We start from the raw sequence: 18895 nt of genomic DNA, 5'->3' as shown, positions 1-18895 counted from the left end.
TCTGAATGCTCTAGAAAGTGGGGCCTAGCACTGCAGTGACTAGGTTACTCTACACCTGTGTGAATTTCTGTCTCTGAAAGAGCCTGTGCCTTTAGGTACATGTATCAGCTATGAGCTAAGCTGTTTTCACATAACTGGACTAAAGTCAAATGGCATACAATACGGAACAAAATCCATTTTAACATTCATGATCAATAAATACACTTAGAGGAACAGACCACAATGCACATTAACCCTGGAATAAATAGCTATTCCCATTTTGGAATGTCTTCAGTTGTCTCTCTCTTTAGGACACATTGTTTTGGACAAAGTACCATTAGTGAATCATACAATACTATTACAACCTGCTCTTTTCTGCTTATTTTGACTCTGGTTGGACCACTACATAACCAGAGTCTTCCCAGTGTTAAACGTTTAGCCCCCATAAAACAGCTTTCAGCCCACACACCTATGTGATGCCCTGCAGTAGCCTCTTGCCAATCTTCTCCCCTCTCAACACGTGACCTCATTGTTAGCTGATAGAAGCTTACCTTCAATACAAAAGTGTTGTCCTTATCTGGCATTTCAAGAGGCATTGTGGTCCTGACCTCGATGATTGCAGAGAGTGGGATGCTGACCTTGGGCTTCGAAGACTGAAATAAAGATTCACATTTTTAGAAATGTTATTTTGTCTTGTAAATACATACAACAAGTAAGTCAAACAAGTAATAGAGACAGTTGTCAATAAATGCTGTAGGAAATAGGTTTACAACTGTAAAGTGGATTTGTCATGCTGCTTCAGTTGTCTAATAACAACTGGTGCAGACGCACTGCAAGATATTTAACTGACATTTGTTAACCTGGTAGGGCTATTGATGTTTACTAATAACTCTATAAAGTTCCTTATTTAAAATAATTTTCATATAACGTCTTTATTACTTACGAAGAAGTTCAGAAAAAGAAAAGAACAGCAGAACTCTTCATGAGTGAGACCCGTTTGTTGTGCAGCTGGCCTGTGTTGCGACTGGACTACACTATAAGAGGCAATCCCAACTAGCATAAAGTTCCTTTAAGTAATTGTCTTTAACAAAAATGTCTTTTAGAGACAGAAAAGAGAAACAACTAGTAGCATATCCTATTCCATATATAGTATATGTGCAGATGTGTATAGTGAAATAGGCTACTTATTATCATTGTGGAGTGACTGGGAGGCTGTGGTGTACATCATGATACCCCTCCACAATGGTAACAAACTGAGCAGAGTAGTACACTGTGCATTAGATCGCCGCCTGGTGTTGGGCTCGGATGATTGCAGGTTGTTGTCTTCATGGAAGAAGTCTTTGCTAGTCCCAATAGGTGACTCCTCCCTTGGACAATACTGCGCATGGGCATCGGCTCCATCCTCAGATTGTTTTTCGCCATGATGGGAAATGATGGAGTCAGTAGAAGTAAAGAAAAGAAGGATGTCCATGCGTATGCATCCAAGTAAGATGAGAACTGGAACGGATACAAGTCCCGGGGAGGCGGGAGGGCGTGTACTACTCTGCAGCTCTACATGCCAAGAACAGATGCATACTGGTAAGTACCATTTTCCGTCTGAGGCATGGGAGCTGCAGATAGTACACTGTGCATCGATTATGCAGCAGTATCCCCTGTAGCGGTGGTCACCTGTATCCATTGCAGTAGTTTCAAAGAGGGTTCTAAGGACAGCTTGGCCTACCGCAGCTTGCTGCTTGGCTTGCACGTCAACATAATAGTGTTTAGTGAAGGTGTGTGGTGTAGACCATGTTGCTGCCTTGCATATGTCCTCTAGTATATTTCCTAAGAAAGCCAAAGAGGCTCCTATTTTGCGAGTGGAGTGCGCTCTAGGAGGAATTGTTCGTGTACGTTTAGCTTTTATATAGCATATTTGTATACACTTTACAATCCACCGTGCAATCCCGCCTTTGGAGATGGGGTTACCTTTGTGCGGAGGAGAGAAAGCGATAAACAGTGGTTTAGTTTTTCAAAATGATTTAGTCCTGTCTGTGCAGTAGAGTAGAGCTCTTAACATCTAGGGTGTGTAAAGCCCTTTCTGCTACTGAGTCTGGGTTTTGGAAAAACACAGGTAGCTCGACAGACTGAGGTGAAAAGGAGTGACGACTTTTGGGAGAAATGTTGGATTATGCCTAAGAACCACTTTGTTGGGATGTAGCTGAAAAAAATGGTTCTTGTATAGTGAAAGCTTGTATTTCACTTACTCTTCTGAGAGAGGTGATAGCAACAAGGAAAGCAGTTTTCCATGTTAGGAACTGCAGCTCGCATCTATGTAGGGGCTCGAAAGGGGGTCCCATAAATCTGGTAAGGACAAGATTTAGGTTCCACACAGGAGAAGGAGGCAACCTGGGTGGGATTATCCTTTTTAAGCCTTCCATGAACGCTTTAATCACAGGAACTCTGAAGAGAGACAGATGCTGTCTGTTCTGCTAATAAGCTACAATTGCTGCAAGGTGCAGGCGTATGGAAGAATATGCCAAACTAGATCTTTGAAGATGTAGAAGGTAACAAATGATATTCTGGATGGAATCATCCAGGGTGTCAATTTGATTATTCGTGCATTAATTTGCGAATCTCTTCCATTTAGCAGCGTAACACGCTCTGGTAGTGGGTTTCTTGGCTTCTTTAATAATGGCCATATAGTCTGGTGGTAGGTTTAAGTAACCAAACTCTAGGACTTCAGGAGCCAGATCGCTAGATTCAGTTGGTGCGGGTCTGGGTCCCTGATTTCGCCATGGTTCTGGGTTAACAGAGATGGAGTGAGCCGCATCTTTTGGTGTGGAACTAGAGATAGTTCCAACAGCATGATGAACCACGGTTGGCGTGCCCACGTGAGATCTACAAGGATTAGTTTGAGAGACGGTTGTCTGAGCTTGCGCACCACTAATGGAATTCGTGGGAGAGGCGGAAAAGTGTACGCAAATCTGCCTGACCAGTTCATCCATATTGCATTGCCTTCGGACAGTGGGTGTGGAAAACTGGCGGCGAAGGCTGGGCATTTTGTGTTTTCGTGGGTGGCAAACAGGTCTATGTGTGGATGGCCCCACTGTTGGAAGAATGGCTGAAGAACTTGTGGATGCAATTCCCATTCGTGAATCTGTTGTGACTGTCGACTCAACAGATCTGCTATCTGATTGTGAACTCCTGGAAGGTGTTCTGCTAACAGATGTATGTTTTGAGGAATGGCCCATCTCCAAATGCAAGCTGGGACAGTTTCAGAGAGTGTGTCCCCCCAGTTTTTGAATGTAGTACATGGCTGTCATATTGTCCGTCCGGATGAGGACAGCCTTGCACGTGAAGTTGGAAGGACTTAGATGCTAGGAATATTGCTAGCAACTCGAGATGGTTGATATGGAGTAGCCGCTGTTGAGCGGTCCATTGACCCCGAGTGGTATGTCGTATGAGATGGAGTAGCCATGTTGGATAATCTGTCTTACCCACTTGTCTGGTGTAATAGAGTTCCAGACAAGCAGGAAAATTGTTATATTTTACACCCTACAGGAGTGGAATGCTGCTGGGGGAGCGTAGGGAAGTCATTGCTTAGTGGCGGGAGAGGCTCGAGTGTTGTTATTTCCTCTACCTCTGCCCTTGGTATTATTGACTCTGTATCCTCCTCTATAGTAACTCTTGGTAGAGGAGGTTTGTGTCTTGAAAGACGTGTTAGTGTCTGTTCCAGTTTGTTTGGAGCCGCCTCTGTAAAAGGAGCGACGAAAGGAGCCTCGAGCTGGGGTAGACTGTAAGGCCCCCATAGACTTGGCAGTGTCTGTGTCTGTGTCTTTTTTCATTTTTTCGAGGGTAGTGTCTACCTCCGGACCAAATAACTGATTTTGGTTAAAAAGGCTGGTTCAAAATGGTGGTTTGTACTTTGTTTGAACACCGAAATGCGTAGCCACGCATGTCTCCTAATGACTACACTGGTATTAATAGCTCTAGATGCTGTGTCTGCGGCATCTAGTGCTCATTTGATGGAAGCGTTAGATATTAACTTGCCTTCCTGTATGAGGTCAGTAGCTTGATCTTTGTACTGATCTGAGAGGTGTTCAAGCAATATCCCCAATTGGTCGTAGTGAGCCCTATCCTAATGAGAGAGGAGGGCTTGCGTATTAGCTAGGCGCCATATATTGGAACCAAATAATCAAATGGTGAAGGATCACTTGTCCTGCATGAACCAGGGTATGCAGGAGATAAAACAAAAGTGTCTCCAGTAAAAAAAAACGTCATTGAACGTGTTGGGAAGTGTGGGTAGCGGTATATCTTGATTCTCCGCTCTTCATACACGTGTGTGCATAATCATTGGGTTAGTTTCGGTATGCAGCCTCCACCAGGAGGATCTTACCCATGGTTAAAAACAGTAGTGACCCAGTGATGTGGACAGTGTTCAGTTAAAAGTACCCGTATAACCGGATAATGAACTTTATTAGGTCTGGGTTCGGGTAACTCCCATAAGGGAATGCTCAAACAAGTGTGTTCTATTGAAAAATTAGGATTTCAGGACGCACTAGCATTTCTGTGAATAATAGAAATGGCTGACATGTTTCAGCCCTATCTGCCGGGATTCGGACTTAAGGGCTTTCTTCAGGACCAATCGTGGCAAGTGAAAGTGACGCAAGTTTACTAAACTGTAGCAAACAAGTGATAGAAAAAGGGAAATTTTCAACCTGTTCATGGTCTCAGTGTACCTGTGAATAAACATTGTGGACATATAAAGACAAGGCATGGGAAGAGGTATGGGAGACACACAACGTAGTGAATTCACTACTATACAATTCAGTTTTGCTGCAACTTAAAATGGCAATACTTTATAACCAGCAAATCAAAAGGGAGAGCGAGGACTAGGTAAGCCAGTCCGGATCCCCTGGTTTATATGTATTTATCAATAAAGGACTAGCTTAGTTGTGTTTTTAGGGAGACTCAGTGCGTACGTATGACGGCAAACCACTTGGTTTGGTTGTTAAGCCCTCACCCACCAACCTAGTTGGTGGCATGCTTCATCATCGGGCCCATCACAGTGACACCGAATGCGTCCCGGGTGTGCTTCGACTCCAGATTACTGAGGAGCTGGTATACTTCTCTGAGTGTGCTGTGAGGGGGGTGTGTAAGAAAGTGATTTAAAAGCTATGCAGTGGGTTCCAGTTCCCGAAGGGTATATAGGTAACTTTAATATCTGGGCCCCTGCTAGCGAATAAAAAGGCAGTCGGACGTAGTGGAGTGAGTTATGGGCTCCCACGTCCTATGTGGTCTACATCTTTCAGCCAGGCCTTTTATATTTACATCTGGCTTTCCTCAGGACCAATGAGTGTGTGTGGGTGAAAAAACTATAAATTATATTAAGTGATATGTGTTGTTAAAAAGTGTCGCACACGCTAAGGTGCTATACGTGTATGGAGGGGGATTCCCTCCGCTTTACTGTACACATAACATAAAGACACGAACAGACGTACAGGTGAGAGTCAATGAGTATGGTATACTTAATAACACAACATAGTGCCGGCTGTTTAAGGTATGTGAACGACCTTTACCGGCAGGTGGAACGTGGCCATGAGAGTTGCATGGCGGTTGTGACTATATAGCGGTTAAAAACTGGGTGTAAGTGGTGGGCTAAACAGAGAGATAGACAATGGGTGAGAAACAGGCAAGAAAATGTCTTTTTCCTCACACTTGCTATTTGCTGTTAAAGCCTCCTGGGTCACCTGGCAGGGGGAGAGGACCCTAGGTATTGTGGAAGGCAAAGGTTAGAGCCGGTCCTGTTCGGAGAGAAAGCTGCTGCTTACCTAGGCAGTCGCGGTGAGGTTGTCTCTATACTCACGAAATTATCGGTCTGCGAGCTCCTTGAACCTGTCGTCCTGCTGCGGTGTCCCGAGTAACTGAGTGGTTATCTCGGTCGGGTATTTGTAGCCCTTCGGAGTTGCAGCACCTGTGGAGGGGTGGGGAGCAGTGGGCGCGGCCACTTTATAACCCCTAGTAACTGGCAGTGTCAACTCTCTCTTTCTCCACAAACGTGTTCCATGCCGAAAAATTCAGGTTGTATTGGTGTTGGTGTATTATTTGTGGTCATGCAAGGTCAAAAAAGCTTGTTTATCTTTAATTATTCAAAAAACGCTTTTGTCGTATTATGTCATAGTGTTCACACCAAACATAAAAATCTAGCTTTTGCATGGGTAAATGTTGGATTGCAGTTTGTGTATTCATGCAAAAGACAAAAATTCCCATGCGCCATTACAAAATGTATTCACATCACCCTCAGTATTACAAATGCCACTGTCAGCATGCGTGCTCTTAAATCGTGTGGAGCCGCTCATGCCGGTGATCGTGCTTCGCGCAGTACGATAAAGACACAAACTGCAATCCAACATTTACGCATGCAAAAGCGTTGTGTGTGACAACGCGGACCCCCCCACAGATAGCGGAACTCTGAACTACTTACAAGGTAATCTTTTTAAAGGCCAAGAAAGATCTAAAAAAAGGGACAGTGGAACTACGTGCCATCCTATTAGGTAACTCTCGTGAAGGCTAATAATGAGGTACTCAACCCAAGCAACCAACTCTATTACAAAACTGTAAGAAGCTGGGACCCCGCAGAATACGCAGATGGTAATTGTGGCCTAACATACAAATCAAATGGTGTTCAGTATAATTAATTTAACTTTGGATACTGATATGCAGTGGGAAAAATAAATGTCGTATAAAAGTCAAACAGGATATACAATTGGCAGCAGAAATTTAACAGGCCCCCAGTTGAAGTCCATGTTCCGATCAGGAACTGATAATTGATCATAACAAGTGACCCTCAACAGAAACCTAAGGGCAATTGTATACACTCCCTGGTTATGACAGATAATCATTTGTCTTGATAAAGGTGGTAATAATAAGGAGACACCACCGAAACGCGTCGACGCAACAAACTGTATAATTCAAGCCTCCAACACCATAATTGATATGCGGAGGTGGTAGCGATACAACACTGCTGTTATCAGATCGGAGCAAGAATATACAAATCGTATCCAACAATTTTATGTTGTACCTGTTCTGTCTGTTCCTAATTGTGCAGGTCGCAATTAACTGTACTGTTTTAATTGTGTTTTAGACTAGGGATCTAGATCAGTCAGCCCTATTATTGTGTCTTAATTTATTCAAAATAAATGAATTTTTAACTTTCCTTATGCTTTTGTTGTATGTACTTGTGACATTGTAAGGTTTGATATTTCAAACCTGTGCTTAGCTCAAGGGAACTTTCTTCTCTTAATTGAGTTTTGAGGTGAAACATAGGGAGGAGCGGGAGAAGGAGGAGGGACAGGAAAGGAAAAGTGCAGAGGAGTGGTTGCACAGTCCTACGCAGGAACCACAGGTGTAGGTGGTGTACCTGCAGGTCTCTTCTTGAGTGGTGTGGCACCAACATGACCGGTTTTCGGGTCGATGAAGATATTTTTCTGTTGAGGATCTGGTCGAAAAAGGTCCTCTTGAGGCGCAACCTTCTTCGGCGCTGATTTCTTCGGTGCCGGCGTAGGTTGTTGAGTGTCTTTAGCCTTCGGAGGTATTAGAGGGTCCTGTGGCTTAGGTTTCGGCACCGAAGGCGTCGATTTTGGCTTGGAAGGCATGTTCGGGGGCTCGGAGGCCTCAGAATCAGGCTTTGTGGTTTTCGGCACCATGTGCGGCTTCGGAGCCGGTGCGTCTTTTGGTTTCGGTTTTGGCACTTCTTTTGGTGTCGGAGCCGAAGGGTGTTTTGGTTTCGGTGTCGACGGAGTCTTGTTCAGTGATGAGGCACTGGAAGGCAGAGGATCTAGTTTTGGAGCAGAGGGAAGACTCTTGGTCAGTGTCGAGGCACCGGAAGGCATGGAAGATTTCTTCGGAGTCGAGCCGGAAGGCGGGACTTTCGAAGTAGATGATAGGTCTCGACTCGGCCCAACGGGCGGAGTGCTGACCGTTGCCTTCTGCTTGGGCGTCTGTGGTGCAGGGGCAGTAGTACTCACGCGTTGACCCGATGGAATGGAGGCGGAGTCATCTGCCTCGGAGATGATCTAAAGTTCCGGTGAGTCTTCTTCGGGAACGAGTGGAGCCTCGTCGCCGAAGAGGTCTTCCGGTGCTGGGGCTGATTTTCTCATCTCGTGTCGACGGGCCCTCCGGTCTCGGATGGTTTCCTTCGAGCGGATGGATGCCGTTGTTCGCTCAGGCTCGTTTAATATGGTTGTTCACTGGAGGAAGGCGGTGGGAGGGGGGAAGTTTTCATGGAAGGGGTTGTTTCAAAAATGAAAAGCAGACTCGAGATCATACTACTGGCCAGCTGCATTTAACTCTTGCTTTATGATCGTTAATCTTTAATAGTTTACGCCGCCCGGCCGCCGGGATGTGGGCAAAAGGGCTGTGTAATAAATCATTGGGAGATTGCTGCGCTACAAATGCCGGAATTTGAAGTATGGAATATGGCACGAGTAACTTCTATTGTCTGCAATAAAAATATATTCCAATTAAAAAAATGGTTTTCTTCGAGCGGAAGGAAGCACAGGCTGTGCAGGTCGACTCGTTGTGGTCCGGCGACAGACAGAGGTTACAGACCTTGTGGTGGTCGCTATGTGGAAACTTTGCTTGACATTTTGGGCATTTTCGGAACGGAGTCCTTTCCATATGGTGTAGGCCGCACGGCGCCGATAGGCCCAGAGGCCCACTTGGATGACCGGAATGGAAACTTTGGCTTCGAAAGGTGCAGCCGATGTCGAAGGCAGGTGGTAATTGTTTTATGAAGTTCTGCGCGTCGAAGTTGCAGAAAAACGGTTTCTGGCCGGAGTGGAGAAACTTTCATCCGAACCCTGTGGCGGAAAAAAACAATCTGAGGATGGAGCCGATGCCCATGCGCAGTATTATCCAAGGGAGGAGTCACCTATCGGGACTAGCAAAGACTTCTTCCAAGAAGACAACAACCTGCAATCATCCGAGCCCAACACCAGGTGGCGATCTAATGCACAGTGTACTATCTGCAGCTCATATGCCTCGAACATAGCAGCTTCCTCTTGCACCCAACAGCACACTGAAGAAGTGGGCAAATATCTATTTACTGGAATGATTGTAGTTCTACCCACGTTTTTTATAGTGTTAGAGGAAAAACATCTGGGCCATATCAGCTCACTCTATTAACTACTTATTGACTAACTTTATAAGTAAGAAACAGAACCTAGATGCTAGTATCCATTTCTCAATCTAACGTCTCAAGGACATAGTATTTCTAACCTTGAGAACATAAGATCTCTCATATCCAAACATTGTCAAACAATAGACACACAACACAATGAGGTGTCATTTGCTAGACCTCTTGGGAAGTATAATGTGGATTGTAGGAAGGAAGGATTTAATCAGGTGGAAGTTTGGAGTTGGTCATTGTCCCGAACGATTAGAGCCCCCCTTTCTGACCTGTAACTTGTGCTCTGTTGAAAATACCCCTTAATGTTCACTGTTTTAGAGTTGTGAAGCGACTTTTTAATCACCTGCGACAAGGGATAGAGCTTTCAGGGAGATCGCAGATTAAGGAGATCAGCAGAACTTGAGTGGAGTTGCAGAGAACCTCCTGCTGCCCAACGTGGTCAGAGCCAGAATTTTCGCCTGGTGTTCAGGTAGCAGCTGGTGTTGCTGAAGCAGGTCGTGAAGAACTCGTAGTGGATTATAGAAAACATTAGTGATTTAGGGGAGGGGCGGCAACCGAAGTGCACACACAGACTTGAGCATAGGGAGGGCCAGCACAAGTATTGAGCATGAAAGGAATTGCTGGAGTGGTGGGTGAAGTCCCTGTCAAGCACCATGACCTTGCATGGCGGCTGTTACTAATCCAGGCAACCCTGGGCGGCGCATCAGCAGCAACAGAGAAGAGACAGCGGACAACAAAAGTAAGGACTTGAGTACTTGTGTGTGGCAGATATCCAGTACAGTTTACATGTGCAAGAATACAGCCACAAAGATACTAGAACTATGACGGGAGTACAGATGCTTCGGTTGTAGGGGGTTTGCATTAACTATGCAGTAGATTTACAGCAGCAGCAGCATTCAAAATATTGTTTTTCGTGAACGGTAATAGTTTTAGACCCCTGAAACAATTTATATTCTTGTATGAAAGAATTGTAATTTTGGCAAGCTTATCAATTAAACATATACTCATGGATAAAAAAAAAAAGTATTTTGTTGCAGAATGTGATAACTATTTTCATTGCTGCTGTAATGAACGAGTTATGCTTTTTGTTAAATAACCACCTACCTTTACACAGCAAGCAGGGACATTTTTAGGCCATGTATAGATAGGTACAAAGTATTCTAGGCATATGGAGAAGTTCTTGAACCGGAAGACTGTTCTCCATCAAGGAAGCTGGCTCTTTAAACATTGTTTGGGGGGCGTTCCAGAATTTACCGGCTTTGGAACAAAATTTAGCAGTAGGGTTGGATGAATTTGCGCATGTCATACGTCAGATGTGTTTTAGGCACGCCGAGTGCATCAAGGCAGTCAAGAAAGGTATAAACTGAATTTGAGGAGACAGATTGAAAACAAGTCTATTGAAGAGTATGTTGCTAACAGCTTCCTGCGACTTTAAACATACAAACATGTGCTAAAAGACCAGATCAGACCAATAAGACCAATAACAAGAAGGTGCAAGAAAGACTGTATGATCGTTCTGATTTGACACTAAATGCGGTTATTGATACAGCAGAATTCTGAAATAATGTATAAAAATCCGAGGCGAAGCAAATGATGTGTATGCAGTGAAAAAAAAAATGGGGAAAAAAAAAATAATGGGGACATGGAAAATTAGCATTGGAAAAAGCCAATAGGTCTACTCTATGGGCAAGCTATTGGCTTTGCCAATCAGGTGGCATGGAAAACAGGGGAGATGGGGCAGGTGGGAAGAGGTAATGAGACTTAACTGCGTGTAATATCGCACCAGCAGACTCCTCGGACTCCAACATGGCGGCCGGTGAAAAACAGAGGGGAAACCAAGGTCAGCGTACCAGTGTTTACGCTACACCAACCAGAAGCGGAGCCCAATGCGGAAGCTTAAAAAAATGTTTTTTTTTTAAAAAAGAGGCAGAGGGGGCGTGGCTACCGGCCGAGCAAAATGGCTGCTTAGTTTCTGAGCTCCGGGGACGATCCAGCCCTTTTCATTAATCCGATCACTAATCCATGCCTTTCAGTGCTCAGAGGGCTGTGCCGGACGTCGGAACCTAAGCGGCATAGACCAGAGGAACTCGGGTGAAAATCCGAAGCTGCTTTCCACAAATAACACTGTCCGAGTGAGAGCGGCCCACAGGAGTAAAGTAGACCGTGGACTAAAGTATCCGCTGCTGCCTGAGACGGGCGCGACCGTGGCACGGAGCTCAACGCAGCCGAAGACTGGGGGCGAGGCGACGACGGAATCGCCTATAGGGATACCTTCGACGGTATTGTTTATGCTCTCCCCCGTGTGGATGCCGTACTCTGCATCTGGGAGCTTGTTGCCGGCATTGTGACTTGACTGCCGGCCGCGTCCTAGAGATCCGATCCACCGCCGCAGACTGCAGGGGAAGAAGACGCGCACAAGTGGCTGGGATTACTGAGGCGCTTCCACGGCCTGGCTTCCCCACCCATACAGGACTGGCACTTACTGGTGAAGCCGCGGTCACTACATCCATGCTGCCACAGACTGCGTCATAGCCCCTTGAAGGTACGCCCTCGGTCCCGGTGATACAACCCTGATGTTTGGTGGGGCATTGCGCTTTGCCCGCTCTGGTGCAGCCGGAGTGAGAGGGACGAGGGGGACCATGGAATAGCGCTGAAGTCGTGAGACGAACTTTCCTCGCACCATGAGACTCGCTGGAGGAACTTGGCGTCCGTGAAGATTGCGGTTAGCACGCAGACCTAAGGTGGGAAGAACTAGCCGATAAGCTGTTACAGGGACGGGGAAACTGGTCAGCCTTCGAGAAGGTGTGTGTTTTTTTCAACCCCCCTCACGCCCTCAGTACCCCTTGACCACCGCAAAACTCAACCTAGTGAAGCAGTGACTGATTGCAATCGTCATGAGCTCAGCAAATCACGTGGCTATGACGGGCAGGGGGCTGAGAAACAATGCCGTACAGCTAAACTGGACATGTTTCCATATGATAAAAGCTTACCTTTGACACCACCCCAAGGTAAAGCCCCGGAAGGAGAAGGAGCAAAAAAGGTCACACTAGAAGACATCATGAAAGCTCTAGCGAGTGTCCAGTCCACGGTCGGAACAAGCTCCACAGACGTCTCCCTGTTGCGGGTGGACCTCCACAAGATAGCGGATAGAGTGAAGGAAGTGGAGATAATTGCAAAATCTCTGGTTTTGGACACTTCGGAACTGCAAACGTCGGTGACCCGCCTCGAAAAGGAGAACAAGATGCTAGCGGAGAAGCTTGATGACCAGGAAGGGCGCGCAAGACGAAACAAGGTGAGAATTATACGTATTCCAGAGACCGAAGGCGCCCAAGCGATGGATTTATATGTGGAAGAATTAATAAAAACTAAGCTATAACCCAAGGGACTCTTGCATTTCTTTTCAATTGAGCACGCCCACAGGGTGCCTGGCGGCAGGCCTAAGCCAGGAGCACCCCTGAGACCAGTACTCGCTAGACTATTCAATTTCAGGGATAGAGACACAATTCTACAGGCAGCGAGGGTCTCTCCCCCATCCGGATTCTGAATTCCACTGCAACCTTTTTCCCTGATTACACTGCGGCTGTATCCAGGCGACGACGAAGCTTCCTTGAAGTTAAAAAACTACTCCGGGCACAGGAGCGGCCTTACTCTATGCTCTTCCCTGCAAAACTCAGAGTAGTGGCTGATGGTCGGACATGGTTCTTCGAAACGCCAGAGGCGGCGCACGACTGGCTGGAGTGGTGGCAGCCCTGTGAACCGCGCAGATCGGAAGCCTAGAACTCGCCGCCGCCGAGATGGGGACGACTCTCCAGAAAATCTGAGCTCCGGAAGCCAAGAGACGAGCCACGAACTACTCTTAGAGGAGGAATAAGCCCCGCTGCAACGATGAAGATTCCTGGCGCATTGAGCGACTACATGGATAACTGTGTTTGAGCTGTCTTGGAGTTTTGGACTGGGGCAAGCCTTGGAGACCCCAAGGGCTGGTGCCTCGTTGAACTCTTTACACGCGACAAGCAAGTATTGTAGTTATGGGAGTGAAGAAGCACTCAGCTAAGTTGGGGAGGCGGGCATTTGAAGGTTCGCTGAGCAGGGAGGCAGGGTGGGACCCGGGGTCGGGAAGTAACCGGTTTGTTAATTTTTGTTGACTGTTGGGTGTAAAATTGTCAGGGCATCGCACTGTTTTAGTAGAGGATCATTGCGGGACAAGTATACCTTTGATTATTTGACACCGTTCTTCATCTTAGATGGCTACACATGCAGTACGTGACCTTTAATCTTGACAGAGCTGACTGATGGAGTTGCTGTGTCTAACGGTATTGACATGGAACGTCCGAGGGTTGGGGACAAAGTGAAGAGGGGCCTGGTACTGCAATATTTAAAATGATGCGGTCCTGCGGTTGTTCTTTTGCAGGAAACACACCTAGTGGGCTCTGCTACCAAAGCGATGGATAGATAGGGAAATACCATGTTGGCACATGCAGAATTTTCCTCGGGCTCTAGGGGCACGGGGATCCTAGTCAGAAAGAATTTCCCAATGGTGGTACAACAGAAGCGAGTTGATGACCAAGGCCGTTTTGCAGCACTCACGTGTCAGTGGGAAGGTCGAATATTTAATTTTGTTTTGGTTTACATCCCACCTGCCCTTCACACGAAGGCACACTCCGCACTTACAGCATTCCTACTGACACTGCCTGTCACGACGTTGGTGATAGGAGGCGACTTTAATGATATCCTTGCTGACACGATCGATAGATACCCTCTCAGGTCAGGGCCGCAGGGGGGGGGCGACGTTTGCTTGGACTTATAGATGCTCTGGGCCTCACAGATGGCTGGAGATACAAGCACCCTGACGAAAGACAATACACTTTCTACTCTGGAGTCCATAATTGTCTCACGCGGATTGATTACTTTCTGATATCAGCCGATGGTCTGCAGGGAATAGAGGAGGTAGATATTTGCCCTAGGGGTGTTTCTGATCACTCCCCCCTGCTGCTGAGGTATACGCATCACCAAACTTATAGAAGACGTAGGTTTCCGGTTCATGCTGGTTACTTACAGGTGTCACCTCTTACGAAAGATCTCGCAGGGACCACCAAACACTTTTTCCAAGAAAACGCTGGCTCGGTGGACTCTCCCAGCACTCTCTGGGAGGCCTACAAGGTGGTCTTACGTGGGCAAGCGATGGCCTCAATTATAGGACACAAGCGAGCGCAGCGGGCGGAGCTGGATGGCCTTGAAGCAGATCTTGCCACTGTAATAACAGAGCAGGAGGCTCACCCTTCGCCAGGGACTGCTCGAGAGGTTCAGCTTAAGCAAACTGCGTTTGTAGCATATCAGAAGGAATTAGCACAAAACAAACTCCAGACGACTCAGCATAGAATTTACGAGATGGGGGACAAAGCGGGGAAGATGCTAGCTTGGCTCTACAAAAAAGAAAAAGCGAGTAGAGTCATTGCGCAGCTAGCGTCCTCCACGGGCTTTATGACCTCTGATCCCAGTGCTATAGTGGACCTCATTTTGAAAAACTATATGCTCCTCTGGCGTCTTACACGGTCGAGGAAGCGTATGAATATATCAAGGATCTAGCGATCCTTCGCCTTTCTCCAGAAGCGGCGCTCCTACTAGAGGCAGACATCACCCCTGAAGAAATCCAGGAGGCAACTTACTCACTCACATCTGGTAAGGCGCTGGGGCCCAATGGGCTCCCGGTGGAATTGTAGAAAAAAAACAGTGCAAACAATGGCTCCCTTCTTATTGAATATGTTTTGTGATAGTCTTAAGGTTGGGGAGCTACCGAGGGATCAGCATCTTGCCACGATTGTCGCAATCCATAAGCCAGGCAAGCCTGAGGCGGACTCCACCTCCTACAGCCCAATTTCCTTATTAAACGCAGAACCCAAGATCCTAGCTAAACTGCTGGTGATACATTTGGCTCCCCACCTCTCCACCTTGGTGAACCCAGACCAGTCTGGATTTATGCCACATCGTAGCACTGCGCTCAACCCGCGCCGATTAAATGCGGTCATGGCACGCAAGACTTACATACAGGAACCTGTTGTCCTCCTCTCCCTGGATGCTACTATGGCATTCGATACAGTAGAATGGCCCTATTTGCTCGCAGTGCTCCAACACATGGGCTTTGGTCCTAAATTCTGCACCTGGATCCGCCTACTCTATACCAAACCCTTGGCCCATGTAGCTGCCAACGGACACATCTCAAGAGATTTCCCGCTCGGACGTAGAACGAGGCAGGGGTGTCTGTTGTCCCCTCTACTCTTTGCGCTGATCTTGGAGCCGCTTGCGATTTGGATTAGATGGGAGGCCTCTATCAAAGGACTCCGCTGGACCGATGCTTGGGAGGACCGCATATCCCTATATGCGGATGACATACTTCTATATCTCACGTCCCCCAAAAAATCAATTTTTCAGAGTTGTTGAATGTATGTGAAAAATTCGGAAGAGTGTCAGCCTACAGGATTAATTGGTCTAAATCGGTCCTCTATGTCCTGACTGGCTCCCCGCCTGTGCTTCCCGCGAGCTGTCCCTTGCGAACTACTACAAGGGCGTTTAAATACTTGGTATATACTTCACATCGGATCCAGACTAATTCTATACCCTAAATCTAAAGCCGCCACTGGAACGTTTTAAACATGATGTGAAGGTATGGCAGGCCCTTCCCCTAACGCTTCTGGGTAAGGCTGCCCTATATAAGATGATGGCACTCCTGCGCTTCTTGTATGTCCTTGAGAACACGCCGTTTCCAGTCCAGGCATCATACTTTAAAGCTATAACTGCGGCAGTCTCCAACCTATTGTGGGATGGAAAACCAGCGCGCATCGCGCAAGACAAGTTGACTAGAGGCTGGTATGATGGGGGTATAGCACTTCCAAATATTGAACTGTATTACTGGGCAGCCCACCTAAAGCAGATAAACTACTGTCATCATGCCCCGCAGACTGAGCCCGCATACCTTGCAGAGACATTGCTTGGAGTCTAGAGGACTAATGGGCAATCTACATAGCCATCGCACGCCGACAAAACTTAATAGGCCCTACAGAACATTCTGTACATCTTTGGTACAAAGCGAATAGGCGTCTTCGATGCTCTGGGACGATTACGCAAATGACGCCATTGTGGGATTACGGTCGGCTAAGTTTTCTTCGTAAAAGTAAGGGGTTCCTGGTCTGGGACAACATAGGCATTTCAGTGGTGGGTGATCTCTGGCAGAGGGGTAAGGTGATTTTTGACTTCTCCCTCCTGGAAACGCAATATGCAATGGCACAGACTGAGAAATTCAGATACTTCCAAATTCGGCATGCACTGCAGTCAGCCCTGTCGGCAGGTGCTGAACTGCTGGAATCCACCCCTCTCGAAGATAGACTTTGACAGAACACATGCCGTGCAAAGCCACATCTTTCATGTACCGGAAACTGGTTAATAACCTTCCTGACACGACATCCAAACTGAAGCTTAGCTGGTCCCGGGATGTTGGCACATTGGATGATTCAGAGTGACAGGAGGCCCTTTCCTCTCCTCGAGAAACAGCAATACCCTCCAGACTAAAACTAGTCCAACTCAAAATATTACACCGTACATATTACACCAGAACGACATTGTACAAGATAGGGAAGGCGTCTCATAAGTATGGTTTGCAAGAGTGCGGGGAGGAGGGGACATTCTTTCATACAATATGGGACTGCAGGCACGTGGCAATGTACTGGACAGCAGTAATGCGCACGATTTCACAGACCATGGATGTCTCCCTGCTGCTTGAGCCCCGGCGTGGTTTACTGAACGTATGGGAGCCTAATGACTTAACTCACCGTCAACAGAATTGGGCAATGTTGGGTATGATGGTGGCGAAACACAATATCCCCATGCTCTGGGGCTCAGACGATCGGCCTACACTCCGGAAATGGTGCAGGGACATGGACGATATGATGGTGGCGGAGAAAGCAGTGTTTGTCCATCGTAGATGCCCCGGGAAATGGGAGAAAATCTGGGGTGCCAAATTTAGAGGTTACATATGTGAGCCTCCACACACTGACGGGGATGAGAGTGCCTCAGAGTGAGGGTAGTAATGGACTTCAAATGTGATAATGTGCTGCTGTGTCTAAACAGGGAAGCTTATTTCACGCTGTAACTGGAGTACTAGTTAAGGTTAAACTGTACCTGCAGTGTTTATGCTCTCTCTGGTCTCCGAATGTCTGTTTTTTTTCTACCCTGACTGTTATTCTAATAAAAACATTTAAAAAAAAAAAAAAAAAAAAAAAAAGGCAAGCACAGGATCGGCATTTCTAGTAGCATTAAACACCATCACGACTTAACCAGCTTCCAGAGGAGACGGAAGACGAGAAAAAGTGGGAAAACAAAGCGGAGACCGCCGAGGCTGCACCAGAGGAGCTCGAAAGAGACGCTGCGTTACCCTCCCAGAAAGAGACACAGAGAAACGCTTCTGTTATCGACGAGACCGCTGTGCAGGTACTCGCCGATACACCTCATTGAAAGGCAGTAGGCCCTCACTGACATCATTCTGGGCACTTGGTCCAAGCCCAGCACCGGGGCTCCTGTGGACAGGATGATTGCCAGACTCCACTGCCCGGCCCTGACCAACCCACTTCCTCTACCAACACCCTACCCCCGAGAGCTCGGTGGTCCAAACCTCAACCCTGGAGACTGGATGGTAGCGTCGGACTTGCAGGACGCTTATTTTCACATTGCTGTCCTGCCTGCCCATCGACGTTACCCGCTGTTCACGGTAGGCCAGAAGCATTTTCAGTTTACTGTGCTCCCCTTTGGCCTTACCAGCGCCCCTCAGGTGTTCACGAAAGTGATGGCAGTGGTCACAGCCCATCTGCGCAGATTAGGGGTTCCAGTTTTCCCCTATCTCGATGACTGGCTGTTGAAGGATGGCTCGCCCCAGGCTCTCGTCTCCCCCCTCCTGACTATAGCAGACCTCCTGCATTCGCTGGGGTTCACTATCAACGCTCCTTTTCATCATAGCAGTTCTGGATACAGCACAGTTTTGGACCCATCCTTCCCAGCAGCAAGTCTGGTGTGTTCGGCTATGACACCGATGTTTCAGCCTATTTCCCGGATTTCGGTGAGATTGACTTGGAGGCTGCTGGGCCTCATGGCCTCCTGCATCTTGCATATGCCGGCTCAGCAGTGGGACCTGAAGTTCCAGTGGACGATGCATCAGGGAAATCTTTCCGATGTCGTCCAGACCTCAGAGGGGACGGAAAGTCAGTTGCAGTGGTGGCTCACGAACCAGGATTGGGTCAACTACAGATCCCTCTCCCTTCCCAAACCAGAGTTCACAGTAGTGACGGTTGAGTCAATCCTGGGATGCGGCAGCCACATGGGAGAGGTGGAGATCAGAGGCCACTGGTCTACGGCAGAGTCCGGGCTCCACTGCAACCTTCTGGAGCTCCGGTCGATTAGTCTTGCACTGAAGAAATTCCTCCCCTCTGTCAAAGGGAGAGTAGTGCAGTTGTTCACAGACAACACCACCACTGGTACTGCAACAAACAGGGCCGGGTGGGGTCTTGGACCCTATGCCAAGAGGCTCTTCGCCTTTGGACTTGGCTGGAACATCAGGGCATATGGCTAGTGGTTCAATAACTGGCAGGTTCCCTGAACGCCAGGGTGGACGAACTCAGCCTCCGGTGTACGATGGATCACAAATGGCGTCTTCACTCAGAGGTGGTGCAAGGTCTCAGTCAGCAGTGGGGAGAGCCTTGATTAGAT

The 18895-nt window shown here is 47.5% G+C and overlaps 1 protein-coding gene across 4 annotated transcripts in view; it reads right to left on the bottom strand.

Annotated features, from left to right (window-relative positions):
- The window catches only part of SH2B2 (SH2B adaptor protein 2), a 493931-nt gene that overhangs the window by 232709 nt on the left and 242327 nt on the right, over positions 1-18895 (bottom strand). For all 4 annotated transcript variants that reach the window (XM_086954571.1, XM_086954573.1, XM_086954574.1 and 1 more), the window contains one exon: positions 531-632. In XM_086954571.1, coding sequence (XP_086810697.1) covers positions 531-632 — 102 coding nt within the window. The remainder of the gene's footprint in view (positions 1-530; positions 633-18895) is intronic.

Source organism: Lissotriton vulgaris, chromosome 2_1 (assembly GCF_964263255.1).
Source record: "Lissotriton vulgaris chromosome 2_1, aLisVul1.2, whole genome shotgun sequence".
NCBI classification, from domain to species: domain Eukaryota; kingdom Metazoa; phylum Chordata; class Amphibia; order Caudata; family Salamandridae; genus Lissotriton; species Lissotriton vulgaris.
Note: the sequence above shows the minus strand (reverse complement) of the source record. Positions and strands in the feature narration are given on the sequence as shown.